Genomic DNA, 22,495 nt, shown 5'->3' on the forward strand with positions numbered 1-22,495 from the left:
CCCAGAAGTTGCAGACACTTTGCTAAACCAGGTTTATTGACCTAAACCACGGTACTTCCTTCTAATATAATGCCATACTTTTAATAGAACACCTTTGGTTCACTCTACCTGCCCAAACTATGTCCAATTCAATGGATAGGTTCAAATTCCACCCTATCCCCCCCCACACCCCTTTTACCTGGTCTACGTGTTGTACAACTCAACTGAACATCCACTCTAATAACAGTGTCTGAATACTAATTGCCAGCCCGATTAGAATCGGTCTCTTGGGTATGTGTGTGTGTGTGTATGAAAAAGCTGGTCCAAAACAGACTGGCTTGAAAACCCATACTCTTCCCAGGGTTGGGAGCCCTGCTCCTTTGAAGATCTACCTCGCTGACCCACCCACCCCTACCCCAAGGGTTGGACATCCTCACATTCAAGAGGTGAGCTCATCTTTTCTCTGCCCCCACCACCCAAAAAACAAACAAACACAAAAAAAACCCCCACCAACAACCAGACAGCGGCAAAAAATGCAGTGCAGAATATCCGAGTTTGCTTGGTATTCTTTCTTTTACATCTGCCTAACAGTCAAGGCTGTTTCCTGGGCTTCTGGATCCACTTTAATTGCATCCCATTGTTTGCCTTCTTCCCCTTCCCTTCCCTGTGTGTCCCTTGGGCCGTGGGGGAGGGGGGCTTACCCACTCTGAGCCTGCGCACTGCATTCCTGTCACCTCTCTCTCTCTCTCTTTCTCTCTCTCTTTCCCCCCAACCCCATCCTAGGGTACCAACACAAGGGAAGGATGCAGTGAGCTCAGCCGCGCTTGCCAATCTGGTAGCAGCAGGAAATTAAAGGGGGAAAACACACACACACACACACACACAATACAACAACAACCCACAACAACGCCCCCACCCTACTCCAAGACCAGACCGAGCGACCCTTCTGCCTTCTTTCTCCACCCTGCGTGTCTCTTCTTCTCTCTTCTCTTCTGCTCCAGCTGGGATGGACTAAAAAGGAAGTGGGTCCCAGGCCAGCCCGAAATCTTGAAGAACAAGCGGGGTGCCCAGGTGGTGTTCCGACAGCATGGAGCTGAAGCAATCCATCTCCAGCAGCTTAGGAGCCGAGAAACCTCTGAGGAGCTACGGGGCGGTGAAAGAGACGGAATGGAAACAACCCGCCGATGGGCTTGGGAAAAGTAAGTGGAAGGGACTGGATGTGTTTGCCCCACTCCATCCCCACCCCTCCGGCCAAATCAAATGGGAAATGTGTGCCTGCAGGAGAAGGAAGGAAGGAAGGAAGGAAGGAAGGAAGGAAGGAAGGAAGGAAGGAAGGAAGGAAGGAAGGCAGGCAGGCAGGCAAGAAGGCAGGAAGGAAGGCAAGAAGGATGGAAGGCAGGCAGGCTGGAAGGAAGGAAGGAAGGAAGGAAGGAAGGAAGGAAGGAAGGCAGGCAGGCAGGCAGGCAGGCAGGAAGGCAGGAAGGCAGGAAGGCAAGAAGGATGGAAGGCAGGCAGGCAGGCAGGCAGGCAGGCAAGAAGGAAGGAAGGAAGGAAGGAAGGAAGGAAGGAAGGCAGGCAGGCAGGCAGGCAGGCAGGCAGGCAGGCAGGCAGGCAGGCAGGCAGGAACACCAGCCAGCTGTTTGCATCAGCACTTTGAAAGGAAAGAGATGGTGACATTCACAACCCATCGCTCTTCCTCCCCGTCTTGTCCTGTTGGTTTCCTAGGAACAAAAGGAAAGGGAGGGAGGGCAGTTTCTGCCTTCCTGGGTGGCTCAGAAATCTTGAAATTCACACATTCGTTCTTGGGTGAGGGTTGGGCACTGAAGATATGCCTCTTAGCATCCCTAAGGAGATGGTGTGTGTGTGTGTGTGTGTGTGTGTGTGTGTGTGTGTGTGTTTGTGGATTTAATCAGAGAGGGTTGATTCAGTGGGCTGGTAACCTTCAGGATTTGGTCTTTGTTTTCTCCACCTTCCCTATACTTAGAAGACCCCCTTTATATTTCTGGTGGGTTTTGTGACAAAACGGTTTGGTCTTCTGGTTTGAGAAGAAATCCGGAGAATTTGTCCCAGCCGCTTGGAAGAGTCAAAGAGATCCACTCTCGGCAGCATCTTGTTTTGTTTTGATAAACAGGAGAAGCGAAAGCTAGCAGAGAAACAAGATCTAAGGTACCAAAGGCGCTTCCCCCCCAAAAAAAGCCAAGTGGACTTTCTTGGTGTCCCCGTCCCCCACCTCCTGAAAACCACTCACTGCTCCTCCGAGAAGCTTCTCCAGTTCAGCCGGTAACCTTCACAATTTGGTCTTTGTTTTCCTCTATCTCCCCTGCACTTGGAAGATCCCTGACTGTGATCGATCTCGATCTCGTGACCCCTAAAGCAGAAGGAAATGTTCTTTAGGAGAACCGAAGAAGCTTCTTGGAGGAGAAGCCAAACGTTTTCAAGGGAAAAAACAACAATAACAACCCAAGAAAGTCCGGTTGGACTTTTGGAAAAAAGCTCGTTTGGGACAACCATGACCTGGACGATTGAGAATCTCCATCGACAAGATCTAATGTGATTTTCCTTTATTAGGAACGGGTGTTGGAGGGTGGGATAAAAAAATCCTAATTTTCACACAGGGGTGAAATGCTCCTGGTTCGGACCGGATCAGTCGATCCGGTAACGATGGTGGCCGGTGGTTCAGAGAACCGGTAGCAAAAATTCCTGCTCCCCCCCCCGCCCATGCCCACCCAATCGCCCGTTCGCCCGCTTGCCGCTTCTTTTTAAAAAATGCTTTTAAAAGGTTAAAAAAAAGGCTCTGACAATGACAGCCGAGCCGCACGATCGTCAGAACCTTTTATTTTACTTTGAAGAGCAAATAGGTTGGAATAGGTTGTTAAAAAAATGCGAATAGGGAGAATAGGTTGTAAAAAAAAATGCTTTCAAAAGTTAAAAAAAAAGATCACACGCCACAGCTGAACACCTCCCGCCCCCCCCACCCCCGTGCGTGCTGTTCTACTTACCCCATGCCTCCTTTTGGCGTGCGCTGCGCACGCACCTCGCATTTGGTGCGTGATGCGCTCTGTGCGTGCGTGCGTGCAGCGTGCCCGAACTGGTAGTAAACCGGTTTAGATTTGACCACTGATTTTACAGGATCCTTGGCTGATTGTAGAAGCTAAGCTGGGTTAGCGTTGTTTTGTACTTTGATGGGGGATTGCTTGAGAATTCCAGGAACATAGATGGACTTGTAAGTCCAAAATCATCTGGGGAAGTAGGTTAGGGCAGATCATTTCCATCTAGACATCAAGAAAAATGCATGCTTGTGGTTAAGTCAAGCTTGCCTTGAGCGTGAAAAAAGTATTTCAAGACACGCTGAATAGAATAGAATAGAATAGAATAGAATAGAATAGAATAGAATAGAATAGAATAGAATAGAATAGAATTGAATTGAATTGAATTGAATTGAATTGAATTTTATTGGCCAAGTGTGATTGGACAAGGAATGGTGTCCAATTTGGTGCATATGCTCTCAGTGTACATAAAAGAAAAAGAAAAAAGAAAAAGGTACAACATTTACAACACAAATGATGGTCATAGGTTGCAATTTAACCCTAATGATAGCAACAAAAAGTTACAGTCATACAGTCATAAGTGGAAAGAGATTGGTGATGAAAATGATGAGAAGATTAATAGTAGTGCAGATTTAGTAAATAGTTTGACAGTGTTGAGGGAATTATTTGTTTAGCAGAGTGATGGTCTTCGGGAAAAAACTGTTCTTGTGTCTAGTTGTTCTGGTGTGCAGTGCTCTATAGCGTCGTTTTGAGGGTAGGAGTTGAAACAGTTTATGTCCAGGATGTGAGGGGTCTGTAAATATTTTCACGGCCCTCTTCTTGATTCGTGCAGTATACAGGTCCTCAATGGAAGGCAGGTTGGTAGCAATTATTTTTTCTGCAGTTCTAATTGTCCTATGAAGCCTGTGTCTTTCTTGTTGGGTTGCAGAACAAGTTGATGGGGGATTGCTTGAGAATTCCAGGAACATAGGTGGACTTGTAAGTCCAAAATCATCCGGGGAAATAGGTTAGGGCAGATCATTTCCATCTAGTCATCAAGAAAAATGCATGCTTGCGGTTAAGTCAAGCTTGCCTTGAGGGTGAAAAAAGTATTTCAAGACACGCTGAATCAAAACAACCTGGGAATACCGATACCTGATCCTTTCCCCTTCCTCCCTTGTAATGTTTTAAACCCCTAAAATGGAAAAGAAAAAGTGATCTAAGGAACCTCCGAGTCGAAAGTTCATTTCTTGGGACAATGAAGGTTAGCATGCTATATATTCCTCTGCCATCTTCAGGGTTGAAAAGGTTGCCAGTTGTTGTGCCTGTTTGGAAGATGCTGGGGAAAAAATTGGGCTACCAAAGTTTTGGGTAGCATAGATTTTACGGAAGCAGCTCGGATGCAATCCCTTCCTCCGTAGAGGTAAGGCATGTCTAGTTTAGAATAGGATAACAGAGTTGGAAGGGACCTTGGAGGTCTTCTAGTCCAACCCCCTGCTTAGGCAGGAAACCCTACACCATTTCAAACAAATTGTTGTCCAATCTCTTCTTAAAAGTGATGGAGCATCCACAACTTCTGGAGGCAAGCCATTCCATTGGTTAATTGTTCTCACTGTCAGGAAATTTCTCCTTAGTTACAAGTTGCTTTTCTCCTTGATTAGTTTCCATCCATTGTTTCTTGTCCTGCCTTCGGGTGCTTTGGAGAATAGGTTGACCCAGAATACTAGAATAACAGAATGACAGAGTTGGAAGGGACCTTGGAGGTCTTCTAATCCAACCCCCTGCTTAGGCAGGAAACCCTACACCACTTCAGACAAAGGGTTATCCAACATCTAATTTAATGAAAAGAAGGACTAGGGGTTATATGATAACAGTCTTCCAATATCTCAGGGGCTGCCACAAAGAAGAGGGAGTCAAGCTATTCTCCAAAGCACCTGAGGGCAGGACAAGAAGCAGTGGGTGGAAATTAATCAAGGAGAGAAGCAACTTAGAACTAAGGAGAAATTTCCTGACAGTGCAATTAATAAGTGGAATGCCTTGCTTCCAGAAGTTGTGGGTGCGCCATCGTTGGAGGCTTTTTAAGAAGAGATTGGACAGCCATTTGTCTGGAATGGTATCTTGCTCGAGAAGGGCAAGATATTTTACAAGAAGATATTTTACAAGAAGAGTTCTCCATTCCTCTGTAAACAACAAAATACCTTATCCCACTAGACTTGAAATCCTGGGCTTGGAAAACTTGGAACTCCATCGCCTTCGACAAGACCTAAGTTTAACTCATAGAATCATCTATTGTAATGTCCTTCCTGTTCAGCTTTAATTGCAATAATACTAGAGCAACCAATAGATTTAAACTAAATGTCAACCGCTTTAATCTAGATTGCAGAAAATATGACTTCTGTAACAGAATCATCAGTGCTTGGAATACTTTACCTGACTCTGTGGTCTCTTCTCATAATCCTAAAAGCTTTATCCAAAAACTTTCTACTATTGACCTCACCCCATTCCTAAGAGGACCATAAGGGGCGTGCATAAGCGCACAAACGTATATATATATATATATATATATATATATATATATATATATATATATATATATATATATATATATATATATATATATATATATATATATATATATATATATATATATATATATATATGCTTATACCTTTATATACTATATAACCTTTCTGTATGATAGTTACATATATTGTTGTGACAAAATAAATAAATAAATAAATAAATAAAAAAAATAAATAAAATAAATAAGGGGGCTGGACTAGAAGACCTCCAAGGCCCCTTCCATCTCTGTTCTTCTGCAATTCTTGTAATTTTGCAGCTTGTTCAATGCGGAGCTTGACTGATCTCCCCAAAACTGTTAAGCAGGTGTAGCCATGGTTAGCTCTTAAATGGGAGATGACTAAGACAGAGAAGTAAGAAAGTAATGGCAAACCATTTTTATATGGTTGCCAGGAAACTATACAAACGTGTTCCCAAAATCAGGAGGAGTTGCATTCAGTTCAACGATTTTACTACTTACATGATTTAATATGATAAAAGCATAGGATCATGTCTTCGGCAAAAGCCTGTAGCTTGGAACGGCCACTAAACGAATGTTGATGAGGATTATAATTACATCAAAACAATCAAGAAACTATTGAAAAGTAGGGGACAAAGACCAGATAGGAAACACATAGGAAAAAAAAAAAAGAATAGAACGGAATACTATCAAGAATTTGCTTTTCCCTAAATTGATTTTCAACCAATAAGGGCTTAGAAATGAGAAATTCTGTTCTTCCAAAGATCTTGCAGGAATTTACAGGGTGACAGAGTGAAAATAGGAGCGATCCTTCAAATATATTCTTTCTCCTTGGATATTTACAGTCGTGGCCAAAATTGTGGAAACCTTTTGGGGAAAGTGTATTTTTGAGGTGTGATGGCTAATAACACCACTTTTTTTGGCGTTTCAAGATAATCCTATTCCACTGCCGGAATGGCCTGGGAATAGCCCAGACCTTCACCCAATTGAAAATCGATGGAGCCGACTAAAGAAACTTGTTAGTCAGAAGCGACCCAGCAATAAAGCCCAGTTAATAGAATCAATCCTTCAATCTTGGTTTCACATTAGAACAGCTGCAGAACTAAAAGATTTGGTTCACCCCATGGGAAGACCTTGTAAGGCCATAATTCATTCTAAAGGTTACCCAATTGAGGATTAATTGACACAGGAATAATTTTTGTATATCTCTTTTTTTTCACTTTTCTTCTTTATCCTGTCACTGCTATTCCAATAGCAAATCCTTCCATCAAAGTTATTGCATTACATTCTTGATTAAATTATCTTTCCATTGATATATGACTTTATGGTACTACTCCCCCCAAAAGTGGTGTTATTAGCTAGTTTTAGAAAATATACTTTCCCTAAAAGGTTTCCACAATTTTGGCTACTCCTGTAACAAATGGATGGGCCAATTGAACCTGAAAATCACAGAACGTGCGATGAGATTGCCCTTCTTCCCCAATTTTCATCTTGCTGTGTGTGTTGGTCTTTTCTCAAGTCCTTGGTGATGGAAATCATTTTAAAAAAAAAAAAAAAATTAGATGCCAGAATAACATGAAAGGTAGCTGACCCTTCTTGGATATTCTTGAGAACTGATTATTTCGACAAGATCAAAAAGCCGCTGCCTGAATAATTGATCAGGGTTTGTGGTTTGTTATTGGGTTGTTTTTTTTAAAATCCTGTTTGAAAAGAGCAATCAGTTTTAATGTGTTCTAAACGATTGGCTGGAATGGGGATTACGGGGTGAGGTGCAGGGAAGAAGATGTCATCGTTTATTATTCTATTCGATTGATTATACCCGTGTCTGGAACCTGCTGAGACTTTCCGTCTTTGACCAAGATGCCTGGAATCTCTTCACAGGATTTGCTTTTCATGACAAGCGGGTGGTTAATCTTTTTTTTTTTTTTAATTCTTTTTAAGCCTTAAGATAGCTTTGGATCCCAAGGAGCTGGCTCAGTGTTTTGGAGTTTTGAGACACCAAATTAAAAAAGTTGGCCAGATCATTATTGGCATCCTGAGGTAAACTAGACAAGGATCATATTACTTCTTTCTTTCTTTCTTTCTTTCTTTCTTTCTTTCTTTCTTTCTTTCTTTCTTTCTTTCCTTCCTTCCTTCCTTCCTTCCTTCCTTCCTTCCTTCCTTCCTTCCTTCCTTCCTTCCTCCCTCCCTCCCTCCCTCCCTTCCTGAAGATTCCATGTGGTTGCGGAAGTAGAAAAGCCAATTCTGACAATTTCGCACAAGAACAACATTGGAAAAATTTCTTTGGACTTCCTATTGTGAATCGTCCACCAATGACTTCCATTCTCTTTGTTTTGAGAATGATCCGTCCGCCTCGGGCTTCTCCAGCTGGGTGACCTTGAGTTGTTGGGTCTGTTTCATGCTCTCAGTCGCATTCCAAATTTCCTTCCCAAAATTCCCCTTACATTCCAGCGCTTTCCTTCCTCCCCCCCCCCCGCCCTCCCATTACCGTTGTCAACCATGACGCTGTGTTTAAAAACTTTCCAGATTTTTGTGCATTTTGGCAGAAGAAAGATTCAAGGAACGAGTGGGCAAAATTGTATCTCACTGAACCCCCTGGGGATCTGGCCTTCTGGAAGAACACATGGATTTTTTGGGGGGAAGACAATGTGACATCCGATTCATTTTTGACACGCTTGGGATCCAAGAAAATCCCCTTTTTTTCCCTTCAGTTCTCTAGCTGCTTTTGAGAGAGGGAATCCAATTTTGATTTTGGTTTTTTTGTTCCCCCCCTTTGTGATTCGCTTAACGACTGTGGGAAAAAAAGGTCATAAAATTTCACACGACTCCCTTAGCAACCATAGCAATGAAAATTGCTACGTTCCCAATTGTGATCGTAAGTGAAGTACAACCTGTAATAAAAAAACAGAGGAAAAACTACTTTTTAACTTATTTATTTATTTATTTATTTTATTTTGTCACAACAGTATATATAAGCATAAGCATGAAAGTAACTATATAATATATAAGCATATATATATAAGCATAAGCTTGCAATAACTATATTAATTGGATATAATGAAAGGAAACAAGAGGACAGGAACGGTAGGCACGTTTGTGCTCTTATGCACGCCCCTTACAGACCTCTTAGAAATGGGGTGAGGTCAATAGTAGACAGTTTTTGGTTGAAATTTTTGGGATTTTGAGAAGAGACCACAGAGTCAGGTAGTGTGTTCCAAGCATTAACAACTCTGTTACAGAAGTCATATTTTCTGCAATCAAGATTGAAGCGGTTAACATTAAATTTAAATCTTCTCAAAAACTTCTCAAAAGCAGAGGAATAAGGAGTGCACCAGGATAGACAAAAGACAATATTTATTTCTTAACACTAAAAAGAGGCTAGCACTGGGGGGAGAAATTCCCGCAAGAGCATCAATGAACAAACGCAAGGGATGACTTTGGCCAAGCTGAAGCAAGACGGTTGCTTGAGGAGGCTCATCTGTGCCCATGCTGTGGTGCAAATTAATGCTATTGTTGTTTCACAGGCTTTGCTCGCCACGCATGGCTGCACAATTCGGCCCAGGAATGAGCCTGCAAAGGCCAGCTGTGACAAAGCATCTGTTTCTTTTTTTGCCTTCATTTTACAACCAAGGATTAAACTGGGGCTATAGAAACTCTCGACATACCATTAGAACTATCCACCATTTTCTGTAGTTCCTTACATGGCTCTAACTGTTCACCCACTATTCTTCTAGCCTTAATGACTCATTGGATTATTATGCCAATGTGTGTTTTTTTTAAAAAAAAAAAACCTCGACAACTTTAAGAGGATTGGATTTCAAACCCCAGAATTCCCCAGCCAGCATGCATATCATCACCTCTATGGATAATATGTTGTTGTTGTTAGTTGCGAAGTCGTGTCCGACCCATCGCGACCCCATGGATAACATTCCTCCAGGCCTTCCTGTCCTCTACCATCCTCTGGAGTCCATTTAAACTCATGCCTACTGCTTCAGTGACTCCATCCAGCCACCTCGTTCTCTGTCGTCCCCTTCTTCTTTTGCCCTCAATCTTTCCCAGCATCTTCTCTAGGGAGTCCTTCCTTCTCATTAAGTGGCCAAAGTATTTCAGTTTCATCTTCAGGATCTGGCCTTCTAAAGAGCAGTCAGGGTTGATCTCCTCTAGAACTGACTTGTTTGTTCGCCTTGCAGTCCAAGGGACTCGCAGGAGTCTTCTCCAGCACAAGAGTTCAAAGGCCTCAATTCTTTGGCGCTCAGCCTTTCTTATGGTCCAACCTTCACAGCCATACATTGCAACTGGGAAAACCATAGCCATGACTATACTCACTTTTGTTGGCAGGGTGATGTCTCTGCTTTTTAGTACACTGTCTAGATTTGCCATAGCTTTCCTCCCCAGGAGCAAGCGTCTTTTAATTTCTTGGCTGCAGTCCCCATTTGCGGTAATCTTGGAGCCCAGGAAAATAAAATCTGTCACTACCTCCATTTCTTCACCATCTATCTGCCAGGAATTGAAAGGGATGGATGCCATGATTTTAGTTTTCTTAATGTTGAGGGTCCTAATTGTCTCCAGAAGCTGTGAATGCTCCAACACTGGACGTTTTTAAAGAAGATGTTGGATAACCATTTGTCTGAAGTGTGAAAGGTTTCCTGCCTAGGCAGGGGATTGGACTAGAAGTAATTTCTAGTCCAACCCCCTGTAATTTCCATGTTTGTACCTCAAAAGTATGAAAAAAAACACCCTGCGAGGTGAAGAGTAGAATAGAATAAAATAACAGAGTTGGAAGGGACCTTGGAGGTCTTCTAGTCCAACCCCCTGCTCAGGCAGGAAACCCTACACCACTTCAGATAAGTGGTTATCCAATCTCTTCTTAAAAACCTTCAATGTTGGAGCATTCACAACTTCTGAGGCAAGTTGTTCCACTGATTAATTGTTCTCACTGTCAGGAAATTTCTCCTTAGTTGGAAGTTGCTTCTCTCCTTGATTAGTTTCCACCCATTGCTTCTTGTCCTGCCCTAAGGTGCTTTGGAAAATAGCTTGACTCCCTCTTCTTTGGGGCAGCTCCTGAGATATCAGAACACTGCTATCATGTCTCCCCTAATCCTTCTTTTCATTAAACTAGCCATGCCCAGTTCCTGCGACTGTTCTTCATATGTTTTAGCCTCCAGTCCCCTAATCATCTTGGTTGCTCTTCTCTGCATTCTTTCTAGAGTCTCAACATCTTTTTTACATTGTGGCGACCAAAACTGGGTGCATTATTCCAAGTGTGGCCTTACCAAGGCTTTATAAAGTGGTCTTAACACTTCACGTGATCTTGATTCTATCCCTCTGTTGATGCAGCCTAGAACTGTGTTGGCTTTTTTGGCAGCTGCTGCAACACGGCTGGCTCATATTTAAATGGCTGTCCACTAGGGCTCTAAGATCCCTCTCACCATTACTACTATTGAGCAAGGAACCTCCTGTACATTTGGTTTTCCTTGCCTAAATGTAGAACTTTCCTTTTTTTCACCACTGATTTTCATTTTGTTAGATAAGAGTTGTAACATTTGGAAAAGCCGGGTCAAAACACCAACAATAAATAAAGCAAGCGTGATGCCTTGTTGGGTACCAAAAGTGGAGGGTTGTTGTTGTTTTTTTTGCAAAACTCCCTTTCACATCCGTAAAATATCCACCGGCAGGTGTTCTATTGAGCGGGTGCCTTCATTTGCCTTGGAAGTGGCTAAGCACCTGGAGTGAAAAAGAAAGCAATTAAATTCTGCATCAAATAACCTTAAATGGAGGCAATCAGGTCTGAAATGAAAGCTGCGTGTTCCATTCTTTGTGAAGGCGACGGTGCCGGCAACTCCCAAGCACTGCTGGAAAAGTAAATTTCTTCATGGTCTGGGAGATGGGAAATGCTTACAGGGAAGGCAAAGGAGGCCAAAGAAGACCAATTGAGCATGTCTGGGTAATGGCCATGGCGGTAGCCAGCCAGCAGTGAAATAAGAATAGGTCTTATTTAAAAAAAAGAAAAAAAGAATATGCTAAAATACTAACGTAGCTTTCAAGAGATCCTGTTCAATAAAACAGGAGGTAAATTCATATGCTCTTAAAGTATCTTGGGTTGTATGTTGGATGGGGATTGCAGCACAAATACATGGGCTTTTTAAAATAAATGTCTCTCTCTCTCTAATTTCATCAATCTAGCCCTCTATCTCTATCTCTATCTCTATCTCTCTATCATCTATGTATCTATCTATGTATCTATCTATCTATCTATCTACCTATCATCTCTCTCTCTCTCTCAATCTCTCTCTCTCTCTCTCATCTCTCTCTTTATCTCTATCTCTCATCAATCTATCTATATCTATCTATCATCTCTCTCTCTCTCTCATCTCTCTCTCTCTCATCTATCTATTTATCTATCTATCATCTATCTATCTATCTATCTATCTATCTATCTATCTATCTATCATATATATACATACATACATACACAAACATACACACATATATATCACTGTCTGTCTCTGTCCATCGTCTGTCTGTCTGTCTGTCTGTCTATCTCTATCTATCTATCTATCTATCTATCTATCTATCTATCTATCTATCTATCTATCTATCTATCTATCTATCATCTCCAAACTTATTTTTCTAAATAACTCAGGGCAACACGGGTGTTTGTATGTAGGTCTTTGGTTGTTCGGGTTTTCTCCCGTGTAAAATTGGAAGTGTCTTGGCGACGTTTTGACGAAGTCTCATTCGTCATCTTCAGGCTTCAGCTTCGTGCTTCTGGGAGCAATGTGTGATCACAGCCCTCCTCCCATATATAAAAGGCACCACAGACAGAATCAGCAAGATCCTCCACAAACACAACATCAAGACAGCATTCTGCACAAACAGAAAAATATCCACCATCCTAAGAAACCCCAAAGACAAAATTGAGTTAGAAAATCAAGGAGTATATGAAATCCCATGCACCGCCTGCCCCACCACATACATTGGGCAAACCAACAGAAGAATAAGTGCACGCATTGAAGAACACAAGAACTCAGTCAAAAAAGAGGAACCAACTTCTTCCCTGGTCCAACACTTTAAAGTCACAGGACATGATATTGACTTTAAAAAGACCAGAACTATCGCCAAAACTGAACACTTTAACAACAGAATAATCAGAGAAGCCATTGAGATAGAAAAACGCCCACACAGCATGAACAAACGAGATGATACCTCCCACCTACCAGCCATTTGGAAACCCGCCCTTATTGACAAACGAGTCCCTAACACGAGGAATGACACCAGACCCACACTCACGAGGTCCACACAGGATGTCACCACCGCACATCCACCCAGAAAGCAGACCCAAACCCACACTGATCATGAAGCACGACCAAGGACCAGAAGCCAGACCGCAGCTGCAACATTAGCCATTTCAAACCCCTCCAATCCATACATGCAGCAGACTGACACCTACTATGAAGATGTAGCACGACCACAAAGCCAAACAACAGCTATGCAGCTCACCAGCTCAAATCCCCCTGCAACACAGACTAAACTGAGCACAACCAAGCCCCCACCCAAACAGGACACACCCCCAGCCAATCAGAGCACAAAAAACCCCCCATCCAATCAGAGCACAGCCAAGCTCCCACCCAATCAGTTCAAACCCCCACTAGCAGTTAAAAGGAAGAAACAGCTGTAGTCACACATTGCTCCCAGAAGCACGAAGCTGAAGCCTGAAGATGACGAATGAGACTTCGTTTTTCTTGATTCCAGACTTAATTCCTTACTAAATTGATTCTTGCATTCGTTTGGATAATAATCATAACAGTGTTGGAAGGGACCTTGGAGGCCATCTAGTCCAACCCCCTGCTCATGCAGGAGAGCTATACTAGAGATTCGAACCACTGAACTACCGACCTTTCTGATCGACAAGCTCAGCCAGGCTCAGTGAGTAAGCTCAGGATAAACGGACACACACACACACTTATTCCCAAGTATTCCAACACCACCCCCTCATCAAAATCAAAGTTGCAACCATAAGCAGCAATTGAAAATTGAGCAATAATTAATACATAATAAAACCAAGTTGGAACAATGCCCTGTAATATCTATTAAAGGTAATAGAAACAGCAGAGAGACCGGTTCATGCAGCAATGAGGTCATCTAAAGATGTTGCATTTAAGCTGCTTTTTCAGAAAAAAAATAAATACCCGAAAAAGAGAGCAGGATGGAAGATTTGTTATTAAGGGACGGCTGCTGAAAATTCTTTTGGCTCTCATTCATCAAACCTGCCTTCACCTCCTGTAAAGACAGTGGAGAAACCAGACAAGATTAAATGATCCGTAGCTAAAGCTGGAAGCTTTCAATCATTTAGGGCTTGCATGAATTCCTTTATGCGATCTATTTTTGGAGTCACTAGCTGGGATTATGATCAAGACTATAAAGAGCCATCAGTGGCATGAACAATGGATGACAGCCGCGCCCAATTCTAGAAACTTTTCATTGCCACGGTTCTTAACCAAAACATGGCAGTTGCTAAGTGAATTATGCGGTCGTTAAGCAGATCCAGCTTTCTCCATTGACCTTGCTCGCTAGAAGCTGGCTGGGAAGGTCACAAAGGATTCTGCAACCATTGCAAATACACGGCAGATGCCAAGCAATCAAACGTTGGTCACTCGTCCATGGAGAGGCTGCATGGGTTGTATGTGTGAGGACTGGACGTTTTTCCAGTGCTGGTGTAACTTGGAATAGTCACCAAACCAACGTAAGTTAAGGACCACCTATAAACTCTTTGATTAAAACAGTCAATTTTGGCATCTTTACCATCCGTTCTTCCATTGTGGGCGTTCGTCTATCTTAAACAATATGGCTGACACTCCTAACCAACTCTGGGCCTCTCACCACACCAGTAAAGCCAGTAACAACCATAAAACAGTAACATGCTCAAACAGAAACAACCCCCCCTGCCTTTTAAGTCTGACGTTTGAGTTTACCTTTACTACCAGTTTGCAACAAGAGCATGCATGTGTGTGCTTGTTTTGCTCATGCATGTGCACTTTTGCGCATGCACAGATCATCCATTATGATGTCTGGGTGGGTGGGCAGACCCTTCCGCCGCTTTTACTACCAGTTCACAAGAACTGGACAGAACTGGGAGCAACCCACCTCTGGTTTGAGTGCTATTTGTTGTTGTTAGTTGCTAAGTTGTGTCCGACCCATTGCGACCCCATGGACAACATTCCTCCAGGCCTTCCTGTCCTCTACCATCCTCTGGAGTCCATCTAATCTCATGCTGCTTCAGTGACTCCATCCAGCCATCTCGTTCTCTGCTGTCCCCTTCTTCTTTTGCCCTCCATCGTTCCCAGCATTAGGCTCTTCTCCAGGGAGTCCTTCCTTCTCATCAGGTGGCCAAAGGATTTGAGTTTCCTCTTCAGGATTTGGCCTTCTAAAGAGCAGTCAGGGTTGATCTCCTCTAGGACTGACCGGTTGGATCGCCTTGCAGTCCATGGGACTCGCAGGAGTCTTCTCCAGCATTAGAGTTCAAAGGCCTCAATTCTTTGGCGCTCAGCTTTCCTTATGGTTGTTATTAGAGCTCTCATTTTCAGGACCACGGACAGTAATTTCTCCCTAACAACGTTGGGTGGTATCCCTACTTCATAGCATCTTCAAAGCATCAGTAGGTCGTCACTGAAGGGGCATAAAGCTGTTCCTCATTATTGTTATTTTCAGCACAACGATGGCCGACAGGCTCTAGTCAATACTTTAAGTTGCCAGCGGGAGAAATTACTTTACTAAAGCTAAAAAGTAAAATCTTCAATGGGAGCTCAGCTCCTGGTGCCTTCATCCAAGAATGTTATTAGAGAAATCCATGGAGAACCAGATAACTCTTTGCTCATTATGTTATTATATAGTTTAATCCACTCAATAACATTTCTACGGCTGGCTTGTATCACAGATGGTCGGATACAAGCATTCCAGAAGAGCTTTGGATGAGTTTTGCCTAGTCTTTTTTTCTTTCTTTTAAATGTATGCCTTCCTTCAAAACTAGGTTTTGAGCTTTGCCCAATTCACTTCTTAAAGTTGTGCATTCTGTTTGTGTGGGATCCTTGGTGCTCTCTGAACTTGCTTCCTTGTAGATGCTTCATTACCCAGCTAGGTAACATCATCACTGCTAGATGGGAATGGATTTTGCGGGGTGGGGGGAGGAGGAAGAGGTGGAGGAGGAAGAGGAGGAGGAGGAGGAGGAGGAGGAGGAGGAGAACTGTGAGATTCTTGGTGCTCTCTGAGCTTGGTTGTTTGCTTGTAGATGTTTCATTACCCAGCTAGGTAACATCATCAGTGCTAGATGGGAATGGAATTTGCAGGGGGAAGAGGAGGAAGAGGTGGAGAAGGAAGAGGAAGAGGAAGAGGAGGAGAACTGTGAGATTCTTGGTGCTCTCTGAGCTTGGTTGTTTGCTTGTAGATGTTTCATTACCCAGCTAGGTAACATCATCAGTGCTAGGAGGAGTGGGGTTTGCAGAAAGGAGGAGGAAGGGGAGGAAGAGGAGGAGGACGACCGCTACTGGGTCCTTGGTATTCTCTGAGCTTGGTTGTTTGCTTGCTGACATTTCATTACCCAAGTAGCTAATATCATCAGTGTTAGGAGTTTGGTCCCTGTTTATATACAATAGCTGATAGATTTAAGGATGGTTCACCATCATATATTCACGTTCTTTGTTCCTAAGAATCCTTCCAGAACATCTGTTGAAGCTAGATCTAGAAGGAGGGAAATCTCCTTGTCTCTTTTGGTCTACATCGGAAAGACTCTTGGTTCTAAGAATTAATTCTCTTCTTTCTGAAGAGAAATCAGTTATTAGCAGGAAATTCGCCGCTGTAAAAATACAAATGAATACAACGAATTCTAACTCTTCGTTGATTTCTTGTGGTCGGGCATATTTTCACAGTCTGGTGATGGTAGATTTTCGGTTTATGATTTCCCCATCAAGATGAAAAAAGGGACAATAATTTCCCAAGGAAGGCCGAGAGGAAAAAAATCAATGGAAAACAGATCAGAAGGCATTATGTGGTGGAATAATTGCAAGCACGTGCTATTGCATCAGTTAGGAGAATTCCAATCAGCAGAATAAAGTTGCCAGAATATATTAAATACACATGAACCAAATCCCATCATCTTAAGCAGTCAGTGATAAAAGTCCTATGACAAGGGGGAGAAGCGAGCAAACGGCAAGCTGCTTTATTGCTTCCCTTTCATAGCTGCCAGCTTAACATTTCACATTCCTGAGCCAGGCCAGAAAATATATCACAGCACAGAGTGGGTGGGATGCCTTGTCCAGTTACAGCTATGGACTGCAAGACCAAATTATCCAATGCAACTGGAAAGACAGATTGACTAAATGCTCCCAACCCTTGGAGACCTGGTTGATGCTTTCTAGGTAGTCCTTGACCACAACTGGGAGCAGGAGTTCCGTTGCTAAGCAAGGCAGTTGTTAACCCAGTCGTGCTAAGTGATTTTATGATATATTTTTTTTAAAGATAAAAACTCAAGGATTCTAACCCAGCTCCCCAAACTTTACAAACCCTCTGAAGTGAACTCAAAAGATTCTGCCACAACTATTGTCTGCCATAACTATTCATCTCCGCCCGCTGCCTTTTATCCCCAGAGCTTCATTAGCAGTGGTGGCTCTTCCTTCCCAAGGATCAGCCCATAGATTTCCAGTGCTCTCCTCTCCTCTGCTTTCTGTGCATCCACGCGTCAGGCACTGGGCGCAGCTGTTCCTCTTCTTCCTCATCAGCCACCTCCAGACCTGGGAGCTGTTGGCTCTCCATCTGAGGGCTGATGGATGGCCCAGGCCCAGGCTCTGCCTCTCTCTCTCTGCCAGCTCCATTCCCGCTTCCCCTTGGAGCTCTCAGGTTGCCTTGATGTTGACCCTGACACCCACGTCTCCTCCTCCTCATCTAATTCGGCTGCTGGAGGGGCCTGCAGCTGATAGGCCACAACAGATAGATTTTATCTTTGGTCCCTTCCATGTCTACATTCTGGACTGCAAAATTTCTTCATATGTTTCTCCCTTGCCTTCTCTCCTGCCCGTATGCCATTCAGAGTTTTAAGCCTGTATAAACATATAATGTTTCAATTCCACCAACCACGTTTTCTTTCAACTATTTCCCCCCCCCCAGCTTCAGCATCCCATGGACATCAATTATGGATGAACTGAATTATGGCTTGACATGATCGTTGCCCCCCAAATATACATTTCTTTGGGTTCATGATATGAAGAAAAATGGCGCCAAGAGGTGTTTGAAATGATCTATTGAATAATTAACATTTTCAGAGTAGCTGGTTTTATTTGCACTGGGGATATTTATGTGGCTGATTCATATATCCCACTTAGCTATGGTTTATTTACTTGCGGTGATGGTCTCTGGAATAATCCATAATTGGTTGGCTTCACACAACTCATTAAGCATCTTCATAAAGACCCGGAATTTTGCAATGCCTACTTTAATCTTGGTGTATCCTGATTTTAATTTTAGCATTTGTTTTAATTTACTGTATTTAGGGAACTGGTTTATGCTTTTATTTATGAACCCTGTAAACTGCCAAGAATTTGTATGTTTTGGCAGTATGTCTAAATTCTCAGAAATAAGTGCATTAAACTACTTAGCTCTGGGCTGTGATTTATGCCCTATATAAAACAAAAAGCGAAAGTCAACATTGTATCTTAGCTTGTGATGTAAAGCAAATCTAAAACAGATTTTCATGGTTAAGACAAAGATATGATGGAGCTGACATATCATCTGCAAGCTCGGGATGACCATTAGATGGCATCAGAGCATCAGACATTTCTGATTCTTTCTAATGCCACCTGGTGTTCACATATGTTTTTGCATTTGTATGTGAGGATGGCCTTGGGAGACAGGAGGAAGAATTTAACCCTAACCCTAACATTTGAGAATATTCATGTAAAGACAGAACTATTTCTACTCCCTCTCTTCAGTCTGATCTCTGCCATCCTCAATTACTCCCAAGGAGATCTTTCCCCACTGTCTCTTTCAAACCCACACTAGTCACTGGTAATATTATCTGTGACTGTCAGTATAGGAGAAGGAACGGAAGAACCTGGGGTGGAGTTAAAAGAGGGAGTAGCCTAGAATCCCTACATAGCCACAAGCGAACTAAGTTCAACTTTCCTTGAATTTCACTGACTCTTAGCTAACTCCAAGCAGGTGCTAACCGTTTGTCGAGATCATCCCCGTGCATCACATGAGTAGCAATAAATCAGTTTTTCATATCTTTTGCACCCGACACTCAGAGACCAAATAATCATTTGGTTGGTTGGTTTTGTGTGGCACCTGATTGTATAGAAGTCTCCCAGATTAAAAAGTCTCTAATTGTTTACAGTAGTGGCCAAAATTGTGGAAACCTTTTGGGAAAAGTGTATTTTTGAGGTTTAATGGCTAATAACACCACTTTTGGGGGGAGTTTCAAGAGAATCCTATTCCACTGCTGGAATGGCCTGGGATTAGCCCAGATCAGCCAGAGGTGGCATTTGCTGGTTCTCCGAACTGCTCAAAATTTCCGCTACCGGTTCTCCAGAACCTGTCAGAACCTGCTGGATTTCACCCTTGCTCTGGTCCCAGTGACTGACCCAGATTGGATCCTGCAATGATATCCTGGGACACGTCTATTTGCCTTCCTTCACCAATTCTCTCCTTTTCTTTCTCCCTTATCTCTGCACAGATCAACTCGACATCATTTCAATGGCAGAAACAACCATGATGCCAGAGGAGATAGAGATGGAAATGGGAAAGATTCAAAGACTCCGGGAAGTCTTGGTCAGGCGAGAATCAGAACTGAGATTCATGTAAGTTAAGAGTAGCTTTTCTGGGAAATCAGGATTCAAATCGGGACATGGAATGCTAGAGTTGGAAATGGCTGTTGAACCCCCTTGGAGGAAAAAAAAAAATCTGACCAGCTTCTAACCTGGTTTTCTCTGGATTGGTAGTTGTTCCATGAACTGCTTTTAATCTGAGGAACTTTTTTTTTAACATTCAACCTGAATAATTTAAAGCATTATTTTGCATCTGAATGCAAAAACAGGCATAGCAGAAAGTCTGGGAATGATCAGAATAGAATAGAATAGAATAGAATAGAATAGAATAGAATAGAATAGAATAGAATAGTGGAATGAAGATTAGATTAGATTAGATTAGAGAATAGAGTAAAATATGGAATAGAATAGAATAGAATAGAATAGAATAGAATAGAATAGAATAATGGAATGAAGATTAGATTAGATTAGATTAGATTAGAGAATAGAGTAAAATATGGAATAGAATAGAATAGAATAGAATAGAATAGAATTCTTTATTGGCCAAGTGTGATTGGACACACAAGGAATTTGTCGTTGGTGCATAAGCTCTCAGTGTACATAAAGAGAATAAAATACATTCATCAAGAATAAAAAGATACAACCCTTAGTGATAGTCAAGGTTACTAATAAGCTTAACAAATTGTACTAGGAAACAAATAAAATCAATATAAATTGAAAGATACGAACAACATGGTTATGGTCATAAGTGGGAAGCGATAGATACTAGGAAGGAAGAGAAGAATAATAGTAATACAGTCTTAGTAAATTATCTGACAGTGTTGAGGGAATTAGTTGTTAAGCAGTGTGATGGCATTTGGGAAAAAACTGTTCTTGTGTCTAGTTGTTCTGGTGTGCAGTGCCGTATAGCGTCGTTTTGAGGGTAGGAGTTGAAACAGTTTATGTCCAGGATGCGAGGGATCTGTAGATATTTTCACAGCCCTCTTTTTGACTTGTGCAGTAGACAGGTCCTCAATGGAAGACAGGTTGGTAGCCATTGTTTTTTCTGCAGTTCTAGTTATCCTCTGAAGTCTGTGTCTGTCTTGCTGGGTTGCAGAACCAAACCAGTCAGTTATGGAGATGCAGATGACAGACTCAATAATTCCTCTGTAATTAAATTAAATTAAATTAAATTAAATCTGAAATTACTTGGGAGGGTGTTGCACTCTTTTTCATTGCACATCCCAAAGAAAAGGGCAAAGTGGTCGGTTATCAGTGTGGTTTGGGGGTACTTTAAGCTGTACTGAGCATAGGACTGGATTGGAGGATCTCAATTCTACGATGCCACCTAAAACAGCCTCTTCTTCTCCCATTTCTTAGGATGGACGACATCCAGTTGTGCAAAGACATCATGACCCTTAAGAAAGAGCTGCAGAATTTAGTCGCCATCTCAGGTAATGGCTTTGTGGGTGTGACTCCGATGTGTGTAGGAATGAGTGGAAATCATTCTAAAAAACTATCCTGTTGGTGACTTTCTATACCGCTGCACCGTAGAGAGTATTTTAGCTTACTTGCACCTGTGTGTGGTTTGCCAATTGCACAGTGGCAGATAGGATAGCACCTCAGAGGGTTAACGTCATTGCTCAGAGGATCATTGGTTGCCCTCTCCCCTCTTTGGAAGAGCTTGATAGCTCCCACTGCCTTAAGGAAGTTCAGAACATTCTTAAAGATCCATCTCATCCTGGACACCTTTTTTTTTTTGAACTATTACCCTCTGGCAGCCGGTACAGGATAATAAAAACAAGGACAAATAGGCTGAAAAACAGCTTCTATCCCAGAGCAGTAACTATACTGAATTCTACTGTATCGTGCAATTTTAAAGCAATATCAGGGATTTTCAATTTAATTGTATAGAACGTGAAGGATGTGTGTTCGTGTTTTATTTTTATAGTTATAATGTACACTGAAGAGGGCATTTAATTTCATTGTACGTGGCTGACATAGCTCCTTATATATGAAACTGATCAGCCAAATAACCAACTAGGAGATAGTATTTTCCTGCTCCAACAGAAGACCAGAATGAGAACTTCAACTGACAACTACTGTATACCCTATATCAGTGATGGTGAACCTTGTCTGGGGGAAACATTGCATGCACACATGCTCGTTGGCACCGCACTCTGGAAAAGCTGAACTTCTGGGTTCTAGCGCACTGTTGTGTCTTGCCCGCCCTCAGAGCAGCCGGGGCCTTCTTACCTGCTCCCGAACACTGAGGAATGTATGCCTCCCGGCCCAAGTCCTGACTCCATGCCCACACAAACTGCAGAAGAAGGAGCATCTCCCTCCCCCAGCCCTGACTCCATGCCCAGGCAAACGGAGCAGCTAGACCCCTCCCCCTCCTCCACAGCAGGTGAGCCTGAGGAGGGTTTACTCCCAACAACAGCTGATTGGAGTGACCCTCGCATCAGAAGATTGGAGAGGCGGAGGCAACAGAAGGAAGGGAGGGGCAGGCCTTAATGAGTGCTGAGTCATGGAGCCACACCCCATGGCCTATATAAAGGATCTGCTTTCTGGCAGTCTCTGAGTCAGGCAAAGTCGAACTTATCTTGCTGAAGTCACTTACTGGTCTCCTGCCTGCTCTGAGGACTTTGCTAGGACTTTGGGCAGAGCTGCAGAGGCAAGCCTGATTCGGATTTCCCTGACCCAGCCGTCAGCGGAGGAGTGGGACACGACACGCACATGCCGGCCCGATGATCAGCTGGCCAGTGAGCATGTGCAGGCTAGTTTTTGGCACTGCCGTGCGCCTGAAGAGATCGTACTCCGGAAAAGCCAAACTTCTGGGTTCTGGCGCAAGTGCGCACCTGACAACAGCGCACACCAGTTTTCAGCACTACCACACAGGCGAAGGACAACTGATCACTGTGTGTGCATGCACGCCAGAAACCTGGAAGACAAACAGGCAAGGCTGCGCGTGCCGGGAGACATTGCTTCATGTACCAATTTGGGTACATGTATTATTTTTTTTTTTTAATTATTTACATTTATATCCCGCCCTTCTCCGAAGACTCAGGGCGGCTTACACTATGTCAAGCAATAGTCTTCATCCATTTGTATATTATATACAAAGTCAACTTATTGCCCCCCAACAATCTGGGTCCTCA

The 22,495-nt window shown here is 42.9% G+C and overlaps 1 protein-coding gene across 1 annotated transcript in view; it reads left to right on the forward strand.

The window, feature by feature from the left end:
- The first annotated feature begins 793 nt into the window (after positions 1 to 793).
- Positions 794 to 22,495, forward strand: part of BMERB1 (bMERB domain containing 1) — a 30,928-nt gene continuing 9,226 nt past the window's right edge. The window contains exons 1-3 of the mRNA XM_058157852.1: positions 794 to 1,178; positions 19,265 to 19,388; positions 20,715 to 20,788. Of these exons, the coding sequence (XP_058013835.1) occupies positions 1,067 to 1,178; positions 19,265 to 19,388; positions 20,715 to 20,788 (310 nt within the window). The 5' untranslated portion in view covers positions 794 to 1,066. The remainder of the gene's footprint in view (positions 1,179 to 19,264; positions 19,389 to 20,714; positions 20,789 to 22,495) is intronic.

The sequence above is a fragment of the Ahaetulla prasina genome, chromosome 14 (assembly GCF_028640845.1).
Source record: "Ahaetulla prasina isolate Xishuangbanna chromosome 14, ASM2864084v1, whole genome shotgun sequence".
NCBI lineage: Eukaryota > Metazoa > Chordata > Lepidosauria > Squamata > Colubridae > Ahaetulla > Ahaetulla prasina.